Source organism: Cololabis saira, chromosome 14 (genome assembly GCF_033807715.1).
Source record: "Cololabis saira isolate AMF1-May2022 chromosome 14, fColSai1.1, whole genome shotgun sequence".
Classification (NCBI taxonomy): Eukaryota; Metazoa; Chordata; class Actinopteri; order Beloniformes; family Belonidae; genus Cololabis; species Cololabis saira.
The window spans coordinates 19,596,792-19,618,864 of NC_084600.1; the positions used below are offsets into that span (position 1 = coordinate 19,596,792).

At 38.5% G+C, this 22,073-nt stretch overlaps 1 protein-coding gene across 1 annotated transcript; it reads left to right on the forward strand.

Moving 5' to 3' along the window:
* The first annotated feature begins 7,704 nt into the window (after positions 1-7,704).
* On the forward strand, positions 7,705-21,739 carry adssl (adenylosuccinate synthase, like). The gene is made up of 13 exons (XM_061740053.1): positions 7,705-7,998; positions 11,207-11,309; positions 12,371-12,439; positions 12,608-12,658; positions 12,741-12,807; positions 12,931-13,038; positions 14,747-14,828; positions 15,127-15,253; positions 15,358-15,512; positions 18,137-18,261; positions 18,359-18,456; positions 20,619-20,768; positions 20,875-21,739. The coding sequence occupies exons 1-13, from the start codon at positions 7,765-7,767 to the stop codon at positions 20,925-20,927; spliced, it is 1,422 nt and encodes a 473-aa protein (XP_061596037.1). The 5' UTR covers positions 7,705-7,764; the 3' UTR covers positions 20,928-21,739.
* The last annotated feature ends 334 nt before the right edge of the window (positions 21,740-22,073 follow it).

Below are 22,073 nucleotides of genomic sequence, written 5' to 3' on the forward strand. Positions count from 1 at the left end.
GTTTAATTTTCTCTTGTACACAATCAGAAATATTTCAAATGGGAGTAAACAAGATCAATTAGTTTTAGTTTTTAGTTTTTTTATCTAGCACATAACATAAAAAAATAACATTACACAAATAAGTTCAGTTAAAAGAAACAGGGAGGAGCGAGCAAGCCAGTAGGCTTATGAGGAGCCCCCACCTAATAACATTTAACAAAATACTTATGAGGATACAAAATCATAAAAAATGAAAATAAATCATAAAAATTGCATGTAGAACATGAATGAAAATAAAATAATAAAATTTTTTTAAAAAAAGAAGATAAAAAAATTACTGTACACATGATCATGAAAATATGAGTATTATGCTGCTAGATTAGATGCTCCTGCAAGATCTGACATAGTTGGAAATAATGTGAAATAAATAAAAGGTTATCTGTTCTTAATTGAAATCCCGCCTGCAGACAAATCTGGTGTTTACCAAATCTCCATTTATCATCATTCATTAATAAAGACCATAACGTGTGGCTTTCGCATCCATCCTTATATTAATAATTCACTCATTTTACAAATGTCACATGTTCATTGGACTGTTCAGTGATACTCAGGATTAATAATAAACTACATATTCATTCTCATCAGCTAGTTTATGAGCTCATAAGTTACACGTGGCTGCAGTTTCTTCAAGGAAGAGGACATTTTTAATGTTGGCGAGCAATCCTTGTCGTACACGTGGGGAGTTGTGCTGATCTGGTCACATCACAGATAATATTAGTTCAGAGGTTATAATAATAAAAACATTTCGTTATTAGTTTGTCACAAAAACTAAGTGCTTAACAAAACGAGATCTGGGTTCAAATAAGAAGAATAAAAAAGAAATCATTATGCCTTAAGAAAACCTAGAAGACCACACTTTCACTTTACGTCTCAGGTGGCTTCTTTAAATAAGTGTCCAATCAGATTGAGCGCATACCTGAGGAGGCGTGGTAAAGCCTGGTAGCTACAGTAAACCAACAAACCACATGTCATATGGCTTCATATGCACAAAATGGAAATTACCCACTTTACAGGGTTCCTAATTTTTTCTCATTCCTAGACTTGTTTTTCCAGATTCCTTAGTCAACATTTCAAATCTGTCTTTGACAACTGAAAAACATAAACATTTACTGTGTTGATTTATATGGGCAGATGACCTGATGGTCCTGATCAATGTGTGGCATCAGGTGTGGATGAAATATGCCCCAAAAGATTAAAGTTCAATATACTGTCCCTCCTCTAAGTCATTAACTACCTGATAAACGCACAATGTTTTGTTCAAACCAATATTCTAATGGTCGCGTGAGGCAGAAGCACCAATGCGTCGGATTAGAGGAAGCAAACTAGCAGACGCAGCGTGTTCTCCCGTACTGACCCCTTACAAGATTGTTTTCCCCCCTTCATTTGATTCAGTCTCTTTTATAAATAATAAATAAAATAAAAAACTCAGTAAACAGAAATAAATATTAAGATTTTCTTGGCATCCGTTCTGTCACGTTATTTATGGTGTTTGTGCGATCCTGAAAGAGCCACGCTGTGGTTGAGGCCCTTTCCCCTCCAACCACCATGAAAAACTAAAGAGCTGCTGTGTCTGAAATCACCCCCTACTCACCATTAAGTACAACACTTCAGCGTCACAGTGTGGGAGAGTTACATTTAAAAAATGATGAGGAAAAGTCATCAGCATAAGGAACTTTTGGACACTACCAGCATTGTTTTATTCAGCATTGTTTATTCTGTCATTGCTGCTGCTCTGACAAAAAGTAAAAGATTGCTACTGGCAATGTAATGAACATCAACAGTACCGTACTATCATGATACATGGAGTGTAGTATATGTGGGATAACAATTCCTCTGTACATATTCAGACAGCACTACACATTGGCCACCAGGGAATGTAGTGAACTATATATATTCATGCTGCAGTCTCTTAAATAGACACTAAGAAAAGGTATGTTGCTAAAAGAATGCATATTGCAGTCTTCCTGGGAATGGTCTCCACTTCTAGCAACCTTTTTATTTCCTTCACTCGTCGTCATGAAGACCTTTATGGTTACAATCACTTGGTTTTTGCAAAACTATGTCCTCATTGAGAGTAAAATAGGTAAAGCAGGGTAAAGTTTAGCTTCGCTCTAAGTTTTGTGACTAGTGTAAATGATCTGCACTTACGTGCAGTACTGCACTTACTGCACTTAACGTACTGCACTTAACTAGCGCCAATGTGGGAGCCAACGCAAATGAATCTAGATGAGTACTGAAATAATAATATTGTAGGATTTATACAAATATTTTTTAATGTTAAAATATCAGTTCCAAATTCATGTGATTGTTACTATTACAAGCTGTTGTCTGGGTCCTGTATGACCTCAAATTGACCTCACTCACAAGGTCAAACTAGAATGACCAATTAGCCAAACATGCATGCTTCTTTGGACGTTAGATCTATGCAAGTAGAAGGAGAACGTGCAAACTCCACACAGGGCTCCAGGAAAGATTTGGACCAGCAGCCACGATCATCACCAGTCCACCGTGCTGTCATTCTGGGAAATAGTCTGGAAACAAAGATGTCTTTATTCCATGCTTGTTTCTCTTTTTTCCATACTTGTCCATAGCTGAAAACTACCAACAACAGTTTCCAATACTTTTATTCATTTTTCAAGACTTCAAAGGAACCCTGCGTTCACCATCTAATCAAGATACACCTTACTACCAAAAGGAAAAAGGAAAATAAAAAGGAAAAAAAGGAAATATTATTCCGACTGTTCTCAAATCATATTCCCACACACATGTGAGAACTCTGTGGGCCAAAAGTGAACCAGTACACACCTGTTGGAACAAGCGTGCACTGGTGGCGTGAAGTGTGCTGTGGGCACAAAAACACCTGGAGTGAGATATGGGCACGCCTATACGAGTATGTACATGGTGCAGCCTGTGCTGCCCCCTGGTGGCTAACAACATCTCCTTGAAGCACAGACTGCAGTTCTGTTGAAGACAGAGAGGTCAGCGGGGTCAGAGTGGAGCTGCACTCTCTATATTTTGATTTCATCTGTGGAACGAGCCATCGGTGTGGAGGACGGCAATTTTGAACCCTGTTCAGCACACTTTGATTGTACACAGAATCACAAGTAAACATACCTTCATATAAGAGACTTTTTCTCCTCCCTTGATAAATTATCGGCCCATATTTGTCTATACACACTCAGAAGTGCATCAATGTACTTACAGGAGTCAATGTAACTTTATCAAAAGTTACAATGACTCCTCGCAGTCAAAAGAATACACTTGCCGTAGGACTCCAGGAGCAGCCGATGAAGAATAACAACTATACTGAGGGAATCAGGAAGCGTAGTGGTACACTTTTACTGCATTCAAATGAAAATTTCAGACTATTTGTTTAAGAAATTGGACACATTTTCAGGTTTCCTTATTATAAAGAATAATTCATGGCTATTCCAAATGATACCATTTTATCCTACAGTCATCTTGTGAATTAATTTTTTTGAAAAGGTCAATCAAGTCTAGGAGTAAAGATGGTGCAAACTTTTCAAAGAAATATGGATTTTTTTTCTTTTCCAAATTTTAAATGTACAATACTCTTCACACTAAATGAGAACAAGGAGTTGGTTGAGAGACTGAGGGATGTAAGTCCGGGTTAGGTTTTTTTTTTTTAGGTTCCAAGTCAGAACTTTTAACTGGAATGCTCGATGAAATTGGAATTTTTGCTCAGAAAGTTGAAGAAACCTAATTTACAACGACTTCAGAATCCAAATGTCTGCTACTCTCATCTACATCGGATTTCACTCTTACAACAGTTCTGTCTAATGTTATTCATGTTAACACAAAATACACACAAAATACCTACGTTTTTATGGTGTTAACCAGGGGAAAGTGTTGCTCTGCAGTGTGTATTCAGTTAAATATGGCACACATGAGCTATTTGTTATAACAGTTAAAGCATCCTGTTATAAATCTCTTCAGATGAATGTTGTATAAAGCAGAAAGATTACAACGAGCTGGTCTGTGGGACTTTTCTAAATGCCTTCAGCACCTTTATGGGAAAAAAAATAACCACAGACCAAACATTCCATGGGACCATTTTGTGTAGTTGTCCAATTTGGGATTGATTATTGGGTATTTTCAATGTCTCTGGAGGCCACACTAAGCTTTCCTAAAGACAAAAAAAAAACCTTCATCTAAAAACTGAATCTGAAACAGATCGGAATAAAAAAGATTCAAGACTTTCTTTCTTTCTTTCTTTCTTTCTTTCTTTCTTTCTTTCTTTCTTTCTTTCTTTCTTTCTTTCTTTCTTTCTTTCTTTCTTTCTTTCTTTCTTTCTTTCTTTCTTTCTTTCTTTCTCTTTCTTTCTTTCTTTCTTTCTTTCTTTCTTTCTTTCTTTCTTTCTTTCTTTCTAAATTGAATATTTGTTGATTAAAGTGTTTATGTTGTATGTTTAACCTTGGTGTTTGCTATAAAAGAGGTCACAGGCATTCCAACATTTTCATTAAGAGCATTTAAAAGGGCTAATAAATACGATTCTAATACAGAGTGAAAAAAGGGAAATATATATTTTAAAAAATCACAAAAAGTACTTACGTATTAAATATATATACAGTATACATTCTTATAAATGTATAAATTTCAACATATGATTCATGTCTTTTCTTTGACTTTTATTTAATTGCAGACGGTCTGAATGCAAAAGATGTCATGTTTTTTCTCATCAGATTTACTTTGAGTATTAATATAAATCCATTCCTTCACTTCCAGTCTGCAACGCTTTCTAAAAAAAGCAGAGACAACAAAGGTTTGACTATTTTGGCATGTTGCCATTCTCTGTCACAAGATTTAAGATACTAAATGATGAAACTTTAAGGTGTTCTTTTCTTTCTGCAAATGTGGCTTTAGGTGTGCGGCAATATGAAGCTTTCATTGGGAGATTTTGGTTTCCTAACAATATTTCACAGATCTCTCAAGATTCTGCCACAGCATGATACAGAAGCAACAGAAGGAGATGATAAAGGAAGTAATCCAACACATACAGGATATATGGAACATGCAGAGCTGGAATCCCGTTGTTTACTGTATGCCATTGTTCAAATTTCCTGCCAAAGCACAGTCTATTGTGTAGCTTAAATGGTCAACCAGAAAAGCCCAATACCAGCAAGCTGAAAGAAGACCCGCCTTTCATGGTGGAGGCTAACATACTTGCCTGATGAGTTGATTACCCTCACTTGCAAGTACACTGTAAAGTAAAGAAAGGAACAGCTAAGTCAAGCTATAACCTTAGTTTGCAACAAACTGTACATGTTCATGTTATGCACTGTGGTGTGGACTCCTCTATCCGAAAAGATGCAAAGCGGTCAGATCCTGGGGCTTCGGAACAACTCAAATACATCATCCCTCCACAACTGTGCCCCACTTTTGGTGTAAAATGTATCTACAGATCTGACTTTAACTTTGTGTGGCCTCTTTGGAACGTGCCTTGAGATGACCTCTGTTTTAAACTGATCCTCCACTCATAATTTTTCTATATCTGCTCCAATCTTACTCTGGGCCACGGTTAGAGGAGGAGGAATCAGGACTGGATGAGCCTATCCCTGCTCACTGTTGTCATTCTGGACCAGAACCTTTCCTTGCTCTGCGGATTGTGCATATACATAGATCCTCAGTGCCACTAGGGGGTACCAAACCACAAGGTGAGATGGAAGTATTTTGGAGGGCAAGTAAAATTACCTTACTTCATTTCTAGCTGCCATAATAAGCACAATGTTTCGAGGTTAAGTAACTATATTATGCATCAAATAAACACCATTTGTGGCTCAAAATCTGAAATCCATAATCTGCAAGGATTTCCTCCTAAACTCATCTATAAAATCTTTTTTTTTTTTATTTCATAAAGTCAAAAGTTCTGTTTTTGTTTTGTTTTGTTTAACTGCATAACGGACTGCACCTAAGATTTAAAAATAGGTGGCACTATAACAAAATCTAACATGTTTTTAAACGCCCTTGATGAGCAATATATAAATGAAAATAAATAGAAATGATTTTATGGTAGCTTTTAAATGGTAATTACACATAGTAATCCATGCAAACACTAAAGTAAAGTCAAACTACAAACAATGCTCTTCCATTAAACGTTTTCCATAAACATCTCCATATATATATATATATATATATATATATATATATATATATATATATATATATATATATATATATATATATATATATAGATAGATAGATATATGTGTATGCCATTCAGGAAATTAATCTTTGAAAATATGAAATGAAACAACAAGATTAATTGAAAGAAAGATTATATTCCTGAACGGCATGCCATAACACGCATATACATCTATGTGTGTGTATATATATATATATATATATATATATATGGATATCTCACAAACCATATTTACACATATGCTAAAAGCCCTGAAAGAGGACTGCTTTGCAGAGCTTCTTTCTCATGTTCCCTTTCTGCAGGTCAAGAGACAAGAGGGGTGAGTTTGGCAATGTGGTATAGCCTTATTTTAGATTTTTTATTTATTTTTTATTGTTTGAATTATTATTATCGCAATTGTTCAACGATTTGTACAGGAATACGTGGCACAGTGCTCTGGCATCTTCAATACTGTTGTGTCTTTATGCTGTCGTATGGGGAGGAAGACCGCTCCAAGATGGCGTCTATCTATACATCTAACCCCCCACCAGAAGAAGAGAGGTGCAGTCTCTTGGATTATAAACAATTTTGCACTAAACATAAATTCAACCCCTCAAAATTAGATTTCACTAAATTACAAAAAGCACTTCCCCATGAATTTGTTTTTCTAACAAAAAACATATTGGCACACCAACCTATAATGCCACAACTGGCCCCATTGTCACTACAGGGGATCTCAGTCCTGGACAAGAAATGCAACAATAAATTCATTAGAAACTGCCCAAGTGGAACTTTGTTCCCCAACAAACAAAACAAAAATGATATACTACATAAATTTCATAAAAAGTCAATTGATACATTTTTTATCCACAAGAATAGGATACTAAAATCATCCCCAAAATTTTGTGTATTTATGAACGAATTTAAAATGTATTTGAAATCTCTAAAACGTATAACAACAATTAAGGCACGAAATTTATATGATCTCTTAAAGAACTTTCCCTACTGAATTGAATAAAATCAGTCTGAATTCCCCCTTATAAAAGCTGCTTTTTTTTCCTTACTAGTTTTATTACTTTACTAATTTAATTACTTATTTATATAAGTTCCTTTTATTTCATTATGTCTGTTTATTATTTATTTTATTCAGTCTGTTGCACTTTAGGTTAAAGCATTTTAAAATATGTCACATTAGGGTCAATTTCATGTTCCCTTGTTACTCTCTGGATTTCTAATGCTGTATTATTTGTCATGCTCAATTCACTCAGCTGTTGTAGTCTTTTCTATTAATAACGTCATGTCATTATATATACTACATTTGTTTAATTGTTGTTTATTATTATTACTGTTGTAATTGGACATGTACATTACTACCTGCCTTGGGAACACCTGAATGTGTTTTCACTAATTGTAACGTCTGACCTTTCAATAAAGTTTCTAAAAAAAGGAGAAAAAAAAAAGAAGAGAGGTGCAGACGGGGGGGGGGGCGACAGCGCCCCCTGGCGGCGCAGCGGAGGGACGACTTCCCTTGGAGCGGAGAACGCGGTAAAAGGAGATTCCGGTTTGGCAGCAGCAACAGCAGCATGGCATCCGACAGCAACATGGCTAGCGTGAACGGCCGGGAGGCCGGGCACGTCAACGGGGAGCCGGTGCTGAAGCGGCCGCGGGACAGCCTGAGCCAGGACGCGTCGCCGCTGCGGGTCCCGGCGGAGCGGAACCTGGTGACGGTGGTGCTCGGGGCGCAGTGGGGCGACGAGGGCAAGGGGAAAGTCGTGGACCTGCTGGCCATGGACGCGGACATTGTCTGCAGGTGCCAGGTACCCCACCACACTTATTATGTCGCCTCTTTTCTGAATTTTGGTGATGATTATCGACATGGGGGGAGTTAAAACGACGTCAACAACCTTCTCTGACCTCCCGGATGTGGAAGTGAGAGATTCACACTAGCAGGGGTCCCGAGGCTTCTTATCTGCTGTTTTTTTCATTGTTTATCACCAATACTGAGGCGGTGGTGCGATGACCTCCGAGTCCTGATAAGACCTGCGGTTATGTAAAGCCTACATTGTGGTCCGCGTTAAATCGACGCAGAGCCTACGGCGTAGGCTCTGCGTCGGTGTAACGCGGGACCATAAATCAGCCGTAAGACATCGACCAGCTGTTTGTCCAGTCGCGTTGGAAAATGTGCTCCAGTTGTTTCCTTGTTGGGACAAGACTCAAACCATTGTTTGTAGGGTTGCCAACTCCCTGGAAAATAAATAAGGGACACCTTATTTATCAGCAGGGCCAGCCAATTCATTTATTTTGCCCCTTTTTTTTGTAAGTGAAACGATTTTTTTTTTTAACTATTTGACTCGAACCTGAATTGAATTAGATGCATATTTTTGAATGCCATGAACACATGGAAAACAAGTTATTATTCAGCAGTTCACTTTAATACAAAATAACAAAATAAGTATCTTTCTTAAACAGAAACCTGTCCTGCTTAACTTAAAATTGTATACATTTATATAAAACAATAGAAAGAAAGCAGAACATCCATTCTGTAATAGTGCACATTTTAGTGCAATAACAAAAGTGCAAACAGAAAGTCTGTAGAAAACTTGTAAACATATTTGTGCCTCAAAAGCCATGACTGTAGACTGAAGTTGAAGTAAAACAGAAAAAAATAACTTATGAACTCAACAGCTCAATGCCATTTTCCATTGGTATTTTTTGACTCTCACAGTAATACAGGACAAAGTGCGTCCCTTTTCAGCTCAATACTGGACGTGTACTTTAGTTTATAAATACGGGACGATTCCGTTTTTCAAGGGACGGTTGGCAACCCTAACCAAGAGACACTGAGGTGGTTTAACGTTGCAACAGCCATCAGTGCCGATGTTTTCTGTGCTCCACTTGCATACCTGTCAAGTTTTGGATTTAAAAATAAGGGAAATTTTCCACTGCCAGCCTTCCCACCATCCCAACAGAGGTCCAGTATCTTACATTTTAAGACAGGTTTACAAGAAATCTAAAATAACTACCCATCAAGCACTTAAATACTACAATTATGTGCTCAGAATCTGATAGGCCGACCTTTGTTGACACTAAAATGCTGTGGACATTCTTATTCCTATAATAGAGCCTAAATGAAAACACAAAAGTGGATTAAAACACGTTTATTTATTTAAAATATTTTCAGTTTATGTACACATTGATTGTCTTCAAGTGAAACATTTTCTTTTAATTTGTCATTTTAACTCCTCTGGCTCTCTGTCCCACCTGCTCCTCTTTTGGAAAGTAAATTTGGTTTAGCATTTTTAGAGATATTTAAACGAAGTCTTCGCTTTGTTGGCAGAAATGCCTTCTCTCTGGTTACATCCACCCATCTGATTTGTTGTTCCGTGTTTGTTCCCGTTGTCGCCACTAACCTCGCGAGAACCAGGCTACAGCAAGTGGCAGTTCAGTTTGCAGAGACACAATAATGCTTTTAAAAAATTATATTATTATAAAACAGGAAATTTATGGGAAAATACTAATACAGGAGGACGATGGGAAAGATGGGTGAAATACGGTAGTTTCCCGGCCAAAACTGGAGACTTGGCAGGTATGCACTTGTCCTCTGATGCTGAGTTTAAAGGAGATATACCGGAAAAATACGTATTCTGTCCCGGAGGGCACATGTTTGGGTGTGGGAAGTGGCTACAAGCTCAAAAACTCTGAAAACTTTAAAGGCAAGGCATGATTATTTGTATAGCACAATTCAACACAAGGTAATTCAAAGTGCTTTACATCAACATTAAAAGCGGAAAGACACAATTAAACAGTAAATAACAAATAAAATAAAATAAAAGAGGTAAAATAATAAAAAGCACAAGTTGTTAAAAATAAGGGCAGTAGAGTACAGCAGGTAAGTATTTAATTTAGGAGTACGCTTCAGTAAACAGTAATGTTTTTAGGCCTGATTTAAAGGAGCTGACAGTTGGAGCAGACCTCAGGTCTACAGGAAGTTTGTTCCACCGGTGAGGAGCAGAATAACTGAACGCTGCCTCACCTTGCTTGGTTCTGGTTCTTGGGAACCACAACAAACCAGATCCAGATGAACCTCAGGGGTCTGGGAGCTTCATAGGAACTAACAGATCAACCATGTATTTTGGTCCAAGACCATTCAGTGCTTTGTAGACCAGCAATAAGATTTTAAACTCTATCCTTTGACTCACTGAAAAAGAAGTCAGGGATCAATTTTAGCTGCAAAGCAGAAAGACCTTGACTAAAGTATCTGTTCATGTATCGCAAGATGTTTTCAACCATGATATCTCTTATCACATGTTTGCTTAATGTTAGAAAACCCTACTTGGAAATGTGAATGTCCAAGTTGGAAGTTTCAATTGGAAAACCACCTGAAGTTGGAATTTCAACACAAAAAGTCAGAGAAACCTCGTGTATTCTGAAAAGTTGAAAATATTTATTTCCTTGTGGAAAGTTTCAATGGGAAGCTCTGTGAAGTAATTTCAACTTTAAAATACTTTAATTTCCAGAAGCAAATAAATTATGATTTTAATGTTTATAACATCTGTCGGGTGCGGTCTAAACGGGTATTGAGTCATTCTTTGTTCCGACTTCCGAGAAAATAGGACGCACCTTTATCCCGGCCCGGTCATCATTACTGTTTTAGTCTTCAATACAAAGAATAATATGTTTTTTCTGAATTTAACTTGGCCTTCTTGGGGGAAGAACCAACGGATCCAAAAGAAACTTCCTCTGAAGTGAAATCGAAGCAGCAGCATTTCAAATAAAGTCCATTTCACAGAAGAGGGAGGTGGAGTTGACTCCGTTGTCTGACCCCCACCCCCTAAAACTTGCTGCTGTGAACACAGCTGTAAAGATATGAAAAAAGGAGCTGCTGTTGTAAATCTCTGAACAAAACATGTAACAGACATTTCATTGGGACCTCAGGTCTGCATCAACTTTTTCAAGTACGTCATATTTATGTTTCCTTTGAAGAAAAAACTGCTGTGGAGAGTTGAATGCTTGTCCTGTTTGCAGGGAGGCAACAACGCAGGTCACACAGTGGTGGTGGACTCGGTGGAGTATGACTTCCACCTGCTCCCCAGCGGCGTGCTCAACAAGAAGGCTGTCTCCTTCATCGGTAAGAGATGATGCTTGTATTTCTTTCTGAGCTTTGAAAGCGTCGGGACGATAAAAGGTCATAATAAAACAAAAGGATAAGGTTGTTATCAGGTCAACTTCAGGACTACTGCTCGCTGCCTTATCACTTTTGTTTCATGTTGTTTTAGAAAGTGGCTCTTGTTGTAAATCAGATCAGTCGGTTAAGTAATAAAAACACCTCTCAGACAATAGAGTTGAGAAGAAAACAGCCTCCTGAGGATTTGGCTGACGTGAAATGAACCCAATAAATTAAGTTTACACAGCAGCAGCAAGAACAAAAGATACAAGATAATTTATTGAACATTGTGAAATATAAATCCACAGCTCTAAAAACGGTTGGGATGCTGTATAAATAAAAGCAGAGTTCAAACCGATATCTCATTTACTAAACAACATAAAAAAAAAAACATATCAAGCTTTGAAAGTGGGACATGTGATCATTTTCTGAAAACATTCGTTCATTTTTGACGTCATGGCAGTCACACGTCTCAAAAAAGTAGGTTCATGGTCAACAAAAGGATAGAAAAGTAAGTGGCAGTGAAAAGAAACACTTGGAAGAGCGTTTTGAAACTAGCTGGCAATTATTAAAATATCACATTTGAGAGGAAGAATAAAACTCCACAGTGTAAAATTGGAAATAAAAATCTTGTGTGCAGGGGACAAGGCAGTGGCCCCTCTCCAAACGTGAATGGACTATTGTTTAAAAAGAGAGGATGATGCACAGTGGGAAACATCAGCTTTTCGAGCTTTTGATATGTTTTTGCTCCCATCAAATTCAAAATCACCATTTTCATTCTTAAAATGGTACATTTCCTCAGTTTGTTTTCCATGCTCTGTTGTGAATAACGATAATATGTCAATACTTTAAACTCATCGCTTTAGGGTTCTGTTTTCATGTACATCTTACACGGTGTCCCTTTTGTGGATGTGGGGTTATAGAGGGAGGGAACAAGTGAGTGTTGGACAAGGAGCAGTCGTGGGGAAACGTTTTAGTACATGTGCAGCATGTTGTGTCAGACGTTGAGTGTCTTTCTTATACAGGTAATGGAGTTGTGATTCACCTGCCGGGTCTGTTTGAGGAGGCAGAAAAGAACCTGCACAAAGGCAAAGGTGATGTATCACATCTCCCTCCAGTCGAGCCTGAAATAAGTTGTAAAAAAAAATGGTGATGGCCTAGAAAAAAAAGTGTACAGCATGTCGTATTTGCTTCTGTATAAAAATAGATGATTGTCAGGGAAAAACCTTTTGTGAGACACGTTTTTGTTGTAATTTGTGCAGGATTGCAAGGATGGGAGGAGAGGTTGAAGATTTCTGATCGTGCTCACATTGGTGAGTTGCTGCTTTTTTTTCCTTCTGAGTTTCTGACCATCATGGGTTCTTTCATTTGACGGTCCCCTCTGTCTGCCTCCAGTGTTCAACTTCCACCAAGCTGTTGATGGAATCCAAGAGCAGCAGCGGCAGCAACATGGAGGAAAAAAGTACGTCTTCTGCTAAATCTTTCAAATATTCTATCAGTGCCACAGTTTTCAGAAACAGGAAGCCTTCTTTCTGGGTGAAAATATTTTGTGGATTATTGATTATTTTTATCTGGTTCTGGTCAGTTTGGGGACCACAAAGAAAGGCATCGGTCCTGCCTACTCGTCCAAAGCTGCTCGGAACGGTCTACGAGTCTGTGACCTCGTCTCAGATTTCAAGGTTTTCGAGGACAAGTAAGTGCATTTTTCCTTTTTTATGAATGTAACGCGTCTAATACATGATTACACGCTGATGTGAATCAAAGATCGCTGTGTTTTTGTTGTATTTTTAAGTTCTAAATGTGTTGAATAAGAGTAGCTACTGAAAACTGATACAGATGTAGTCGTGGTAGCAACTGACCTATCTATCTAAGTCATCTCCCTAGTTACCGTTGCCAGCTCGGTTTCTGTTTACCATTTTATTATTGTGAATGCCTGTGTGGAAACCTTGTTCCAAGGTGTTTTCGATGCATTTCAGACACAAAAGGATCACCACTAGAGGAGCATTCAAATAGGACTTAAGTACGCCATGAGGGAAATGTACTAAATCTAAAAATAGAGATGGCAGGTTAAACTGGAGACAGGAGTTCACAGATCTTAGTGTCACAAGGAGCCTACACTCTCCCCACCTCTGATGGCAGAGCCCCATGTCACAAAACTCAAACAGGCCCCACAAACATGACTAATAACATGATTAGTAAACTTTGCCTGTAAATAATTACACGCTTAAGTGCACATGACTGTGGTAATTGATCATAATTCTGTCTAGCTGAGTGATTTTTACTAAAGGAATGTCCTGCACGTCTGTATTATTGACTCAGTATTGGCTGGAGCTGCAGCTGCAGCTGGAGATGAGAGGCTGGGAGCTGAGGTTTTCAAACTGTGACAGCCGCTCAATAATCTTATCGGTTCATACGGACTAAGGGAAAATTGTCGAACAAAGCTGAGGAGAATATCTTTAAAGCAGCTGAAGAGACAGCGAGGTAACAGTCGGGATAATTAGGTGTCCATGACCAGTTTAATTAGTGCTGCTCTTTAGGTTTTGGTTGTGATAAATTGCAATTACTTTTTGTTTTCTTGTGTTGTAATTCTATATCACTTCTATCTATATATATATATATATATATATATATATATATATATATATATATATATATATAAATATTTTTATAATTCTATATCTATATGATTTAATCATCAGTCTTTGTATTTATATTCATCAATCAAAACTTAATGATCTTTGGAAACGGAGTATTGTCAAATTTTCCATAATTCAGCCATGCGTGGCTTTGTTTTTTACACTGTTATTTCTGAAATTTAGAGATGGAACCGATGAAATGGTAATATTACCGTAATTGGGGAAAATATAAATGTATGTGGGGCTGATCTACTGGCATTTGAAAACCTCAAAATATTGCTGTTGAAATGTCCGCATTTAATTTATCTTGACAAAGCAGTGCTTTCTTTTTATTTTATTGTTTTAAATCACTGGATATGTAGTTTTTTTTTTTTTTTTTCTCCTGCAGGTTTGCACTTTTATTTCAAATACTAATTCTGAAAATGTAGCAAATGTGGCTATCAACTACAAAAAAATAGAGGCGCCTGTCTGCTAAAATGGATTTATCCTTTTGAGTTTCAGAACATTTTAAGAGTGTTTGAATTACATTTTGCTAGCGCTTGTATCTACATTTCTTGCAGACAAGTCAGGTCTCATGAACTGTCGGTATCTTTTTCGGCCAGCAGGTGGCAGCACTCACCTGTGTTACCGCTGCTTTCTGGAAGTTCTTCCTCAGTCCTCACTCACTCATTTATTTCATGTTAAAAACCTCAGAGGGGCTGCTCAAAAACATTTGTGAGAACATTTAAACACCCTCGTAATCTGTGTCTGGGTTTTGTTCTGCAGGTTCCGTAAATTGGCAAAACATTTCATGGACATGTATACAAACCTCAACATCGACATCGAGGAAGAGCTTGAGCAGCTGAAGGTGAGGAGAGATCTCTTCATGGATCCATTTCACTGCATTAACTGATGCAGTTGCGTTGTTTTGATATTTCAATACTTGTAGTTTTTCACAAAGATCTTTCCATTCACAAATATAACTGTTATGCACATTCACTTAATGCTGTAATAACTTGAGATTCTGACTTTTTTTTTCTTTGTTACTTGCTCCCATGTGTTAATTCCTATTTTCCTGACATTGATTTAGACTTTCCAGGAAAGGATGCAAGTACTTTCTTCCGTTATGGCTCTCAGCCAGTAAAAATGTTGTGGCTGTTTTTCAGCACTATGCAGAGAGGGTGCGTCCTCTGGTGACTGATGGAGTGTACTTCATGCACAAATCTCTGACTGGACCCACTAAGAAGATCTTGGTGGAGGGTGCCAATGCTGCTCTCCTGGATATTGACTTTGGTGAGCAACAAGATGTTTGTCCAGCGGATTAGGCAGATGGATATCTTTTTTTTTTTTTTTTTTTTTTTAAACCTGCCCGGATTGACGGATATGTCTCTGTTTAGGGACGTATCCTTTCGTCACGTCTTCAAACTGCACCGTGGGAGGTGTGTGCACCGGCCTCGGCGTGCCTCCCTCTTACGTTGGCCGAGTCTACGGCGTCGTCAAAGCATACACGACCCGAGTGGGCGTCGGTGCTTTCCCAACAGAGCAGGATAACGTGAGTGAAAAGACACATATGCAGCATTTCAGTTATTATAAACACTTTCATTGACTAGTTCTAATTGGAAATAAATGAGTCCCAAGAAGAACTCCACATATGAAGGAAATCCTGAGATGAACACGCCTCAAACCCTCTCTGCAGCATTTCCTCTGGCTCTTCTTACATAAATGCTGTAACGTCATCTGTGCTGCAGGGTCTGTAGTTCTGCTGCTTCATGTGAGGGTGGCAGACACAAGTCCATTCAGAACCTTTAGAAGAAGCCACTCGGAGAGCTCAGAACTGACTTCTTTACTTGCGGTATCAACTCTTCTAACCAATCCTTTTTTTTTTTTAACACTGAAACAAAACTTGGGATCTCCCCTGAAGTCAATTTTTCCACAACACTTCCAATGTTTTTTAGTTGTTTTTTTTTTTTTTTCTTTTTAAGTTTTCTTATGGCTTAGTAAAGGATTTGGTAAAAAAAAAAAATCAAATTAGAGAAATTACAGACCTTTTTGTTTTAAAAGAAAGTAGATGGTAGTCTTAAACTAAGAGGAAAACAATGTCAAAATAATTATCTTTTTTGCACCAAAATCAATGGATCTCTTAATATTTTCATTTCATATATTTTAATTTAATTGATTCATTCCAGACATGTCAAAACCATTGTATAGACAATAACAACGATAAGACTAGTATGAATCTATGTACCCATATATAAATAGATATGCATACCGACACATTTTGAATGTATAGAATTGTATATTTATTTATATAAATAAATGATTATTGTAACTGAATATACATAAAAATAAATCTATACCCAATGTGCACACACCTACCTATATGCATGCACATACATAACACATGAATCCTGTTTAACAGAACTAGTGTGGGGTTGTTGACCAACTCAGAATCAGTGCTGGTGTTAGAACCGATCCCAAAAAGCTTCGACAAAGAACTGGTTTGCTTTTCCAATGGCCAGAGAGCACCGGAGACCCAGGACCTTACGTAATTTATTAAGCCACCAAACCCGAAGCATGAAATCCCTCAAAATAACAACTAAAGTCACGTTTCCACAACCCCTAGAAAACTTAAATATCACAAAAAAATAACCTGTATTGCAAACGCTTCATGGAAACACTTGTGTTGCATTTGCAAAATATACATGCAGAAAGAGCGAGTGCTATATATGACAAGCTGTCTATTCATTGCAAATGAATTGAATCAGTAATACTGTTAAGATGGATCAACATGAACATACTCAGATGCGTCTCGGTTGATGCATTAGGACAGTGTTCCTCAGGGCCTCCTAGCCTGCACGTTTCAGACATTGCTCAACTCACTTCTGATTTAAATGATTGGATCAGCATCAGCTTGTCATCAAGGTTCACACAAGTCTGTCAGTTCGCCACTAATTTGAGCCAGAACGTCACTAACTTTAGCAGGACAGCAGGTCCTGTATGTCCTGCAGGACCCGGGTTGAAGACCACTGCATTATATACTAAATCAGGTCAAATTTGATTGAATTATAAACATTATGGGTTTTTTTTCTTTTTGAATTGAGTGACGGGTGCTTTTCAGGCTGTGGTGTTAAGGGGGGTTGTCATCCCTTTAGCTGTATTAGCATCAACGGAGAACTTCACAGTTGTGAATGAAGAGCTAAGAGATCATTCTTATTTTAAAGAATAAATGGCCTGCTGTGTTTTGAATTGTACTAATAGATCACTGCAACTGGCCCTGCAGTTGCAGCTGGCAGCAGCTACCTTTGCCGAACTAAAGGCTGCTAGCTGGTGCTAGCTGGACTATCGCTGGCTGGATCCCTCCAGGTTGTGGGTCACTAGCTCCGATCGGCTCGGTCACTTCTCGCTCGAGCAGCCCGGTTGCTTCAGTACCAACTTCTAAAATGAGGATTAGATCAGACTGAATATTATTCAACATTTGTCAGCAAGCTTGTGATAACTCTGTTAAGGTGAGGTTCTTTAACCCATTTATGGATTAATGGGAGGTTGTGTGGAGTCAACTTCTGCCAGTGTGATGTCACCCGGACTCCAAAAATGGGACTAAAAATCCATTCGTCAGAAAACCGATGGGTGATGTCACAGAGAGTGTGTTTGGTTCTTTTTATACAGTTTATGTCACATTAGTGACTCTTCCAGAAGCTGCATTCGCTTCAACTCTGCTTTTCACATGATGAAACGTGTCAAAGTCTAGTGACTGGCCTTCTCCTTTTCAAACTAAGCTCACCAGCTCACTCTTCAGGTGTCGCTGTGATGCAGGTCAGAGGGGAGCGGGTCGGCAGAAGGCTAGCTGAGTGCAGGGCCTGCACACTATTGTCCCCATCTGCTGTTTTTGTGATAACAGCTGTCCTTTCTTTGTTTCTCACACTTGACATAAACATGCACACACAGCCAATTTCAATTTCTTAATAACGTTTCACCAGATGTTTGACAATGATGAAAAGACTAACATTTACTGCTTCACTGGTGCACCTTGTTTTAAAATTTAATCGCAATGCCCCAACTCAGTTTGATTTATTAACACTTTAATAAAACCTTATGGCTGCTCAGCTTTTCCTTTTCTTTTTCTACTCCCAATTTGATATGGTTTTCCAAAACTGATTTTGTGTATTTGTTGTGCAGGAGACTGGGGAGCTCCTACAGAACAGAGGGAGAGAGTTTGGCGTGACGACGGGTCGAAAGAGGCGATGCGGCTGGCTGGATTTGATTTTAGTCAGATACGCCCACATGGTCAACGGCTTTTCTGCGTAAGTTACCTATCCTAACTTTTTTACAGAATAGCTGAAATGTTTGTGACAGTTAATTGTCCGTCATCAGATCTGAAGTAAGTGTTTGTTTTTGCAGGATTGCTCTGACGAAACTGGATATTTTGGACACACTGCCTGAGATCAAAGTGGGAGTGGGCTATAAGGTTGATGGAAAACCTCTACTGAGTTTTCCAGGTGCGTTATTCCTTCTTGAATGTTTAATAGATCCATAAAGAAAATTGTGTAAATTTGGTTGTAAAAGATATTAAGTTTAAACACTGGAAACTAGGTTTGTGCTTTGATAGAGATGACACAGGCATGCAGAGTTTTACTGTCCAAAAGGTGGCAACTATATTAATAATTTTTTGTCCTCAAATGATTACTCATCAAAAGGGAAACAAATGGACAAGCCAAGGACATAACACAAATATGTGCAAGTTTTTCACTGATATAAAATGACAATAGTGGCGGTCCAGCACATCTCCTGGTGCTACGATTCACGCTGCTCTTCAACTTTCTTGTGATATGCTGCCCCCACATGGTCAGAAGCGGTAATGCTGTACAGACCGTATTTAAAGCAGAATATTCTCATATTTGGTCCCTAACACACATTTTATCAATACACGTGGGAAATGAGCACAAGAATGTGAAAAGTAGGAGTTGATTATTTGATAATGATGTGTGGGAAGAAACAAGTGGTATAAACTGCACTGACTTGTTCAAAACACCAAAAAGAAAAGACAACAAAGGTGAATCAATTGGTTGGCACATGTGGACAGAGGGGAGAGCTCAAGGTGGGATCTGTAATCATTCAGTGAGACTGTTAACAATATGCCACACCTTCCTCACGCTGACCTAGCCATGCTCTCTTATTAGGCGTTTTTAGATTGGATCCGTCTAATATCACTGTCACCTCGGGGCTGAAGGCGAGCTGAGGGGAGGAAAGGCAAGTCGGGAGGCTTTATCCGCAAAACAAAACGTGACCTGTGTGGGTCTGTAGAATGACGTATTGTCCCGACATCAGCACGATTCATACGCATTTTCAAAATGAGGATGGATGAACATCGGAATGAATGTTTTTGGCCGGGTTTTGCTTCTTGCAAAGTCACGGTTTGTCATCTTTGTCTCCACTTGTTCAAACAACGGACCATCCTTTGTGGTTCTTGACTGTGTAAGTGAAATGTATGTTATGCATGTTTGTTATTATACTATAAAAATCCGCTCATCGGCTGACTAACTCCCGGATCTCCTCGTCTCCCCAATTACTCATCTTGCTAATATAGATCGTACCTGTGACGTCTTGCTGCTGCTGTTACTCTCATCAGCTGTTTACTTATTTTATAAAATGATAATAAATAAATTAATTTAAAAATAATTCCCTGGTGGGTTGTACTCAGGTTACGTGATCTACAAACCCCTCCCATGACCCGCCACCCCGGCTTAGTTCTGTTTACATTAGACCTGCCCGGCGGTTAAGACCACCCTCGGAGGAGAGCTATTCGCGGGGCAGCTGGACACACACACGCCACCGGGACTGTTAATGTAAAAGGGGCACACGACACGCTAGATCCTCGCGTTAATCACCTGGTATTCGCCAGTGGTGATGATGGCAGTTCCAGATATTTGACAGACTAGATATCCATCTACATCCAACGGCTTGGAGACGATTGCAGCAAGATTTTGATGATACTTTGACTTGTTCATATATAATTACCGAGTGCTGATGGGTTCCTGACATAACGGGATAAAAACTGTGGCCTGAGGTAATTTTCTACCTACAAAAGATCACAGCGGTCAGACATGCAAAGTTGTTTTTTTTGTTTTGTTTTACTATTTTAAAGCAGAGTCACTTCTGACCAAGCGGGGGCAAACAGATGTGCTCTGCTGACGACAGAGCCAGTAACAATACGGTATGAGCGGGAGAGGCTCATCTTGTTATACCATTTCTACCCATTATAAGTAATGTTTACTGTTTCTCGCACCAGGGAGAAATATGAACTTTCCTTTGATGTGCTGCACCCATATTGTTATAAGTTTATTGCTACATAACCCTCTTTAATTGCACTTTATTTCACAGTAGTCAGCTTCCTCCAGTAGAAACTGCTACATTTCGAGCTTTTCATAATCTATTTTGCAGTATATTTAAGAGCTAATTTATGTTCCATAGCTCCCCCATTGTACTGCCGAATTTAATTGTCTAACTAATGTGCAGGAAGGTTATAAAGGAATCCTATTTTTTTTTATAATTTTATTTTCCTGAGCCACATTTGTTTTCAGACCAGTTGTTCAACTCGCAGCTTTGGGCCTTTTGCTGAATCTGTAAATAAGATGATCTGTTTTTCCCTGCTCCGCTGCAGCAAACATGGACGTGTTGACGCGGGTGTCGGTGGACTACAAGACGTTACCCGGCTGGTGCTGCAGCACCGAGACAGCCCGGAGCTTTAAGGATCTGCCTCCACAGGCACAAAGTTACATTCACTTCATCGAGGATTTCCTGAAAGTGCCAGGTTTGTTAAGAGATCCTTCGCCTTAATGGAGAAACTGGAGCCCAACGGGCCGCAGCTTTGCCAAACCTGCCACTCACGTCCCCTCTTTGTCGTTTTCTCATTTCAGTGAAGTGGGTCGGGGTCGGCAAGTCCAGGGAAAGCATGATCAAACTGTTCTGATCTGCATGACTCCACATCTGCAGCTGACAACGTCTCCTGACGACATCAGATTGCCAGTAGAGTTTACAATGAAAACTTCATCTTGAAGATAAAAACTTCACCAGCAAGACTTGTGAAACCTTAAGTTGCTGCTTGTGTGTCACATTTCCGGGACTTCTCCAGATATATTTTATGCATTCCACACACTGATTCTATATTTATGAGGGTCGTAATTTTTAAAACCTGACAAATGATTCAATAATTCTTTAATCCAGTCTTAAGAAAAGCACAGTTTTTGTTTTAACTTTTGAAGATAATTTAGTTCCACTGACATCCGTTCGCCATTCCGTTATTTTTTTAATTTAAATTTTTTAACCCTTCTAAGAGCCAGTGAAGAGACGTAGAAATCTTTGTTTAAAAGGTCTTTAAGATAAAACCGATTATCGTCAAGCTTTGTAACGGGATAAAAGACGAAGCGCCATCATACAAACCGGTATGATTGTGATATTTTCCATTAAACTTTTCTTTTTTAAAACAGTGCACCTATTAATTTTGTAAAAAATATCAGATGACTGAATGTGTGAATTCAAATAGTTTTAAAAAAGAATCATCACACAGGAAAAAGCAGCACAAAAGGAGCTACATTTGAAAACCATGTTTTCACGTCCACACAGACATTGATGATTTGAAGTTTGTGTAAATGTAAGAACAGATAGTAATGTACAGAGTGCATCTTAATGTTTCCAACTTTATGCCAATACTGTAAAAGACTATTCTTCAGCTTGCTAGCACCAATAAAAGGAAACTATCACATTAAATGTTTCTTCATTTTACTTAAATGCTTCTGTACCTGATTCCTGCTTTTGTCTTTAGAAGTCTTGGAAACAGCTTTTTTTTTTTTGTAGGTTTCTGTGTACAATTAAAGCAAAGAGGTCTGACAGTTCCTCCTGATGGTTTTATCACACAGAGGAGAAAAGAAATCAGCATTTCTTCATCTATCTGAATCTGCTTAATCAACATCTCACCTCATCTCTCCTTCCTTTGCTCCCTCCTCAGTTACGTTGACTTCTTTCCACTGTTAAAAGGCTTTCTAAGACCTGGAACAATTAGATTAAAGTGTTTGCAAATCGATGAGAGCTGTGAGCGCGATATGGCTTCACAGATATT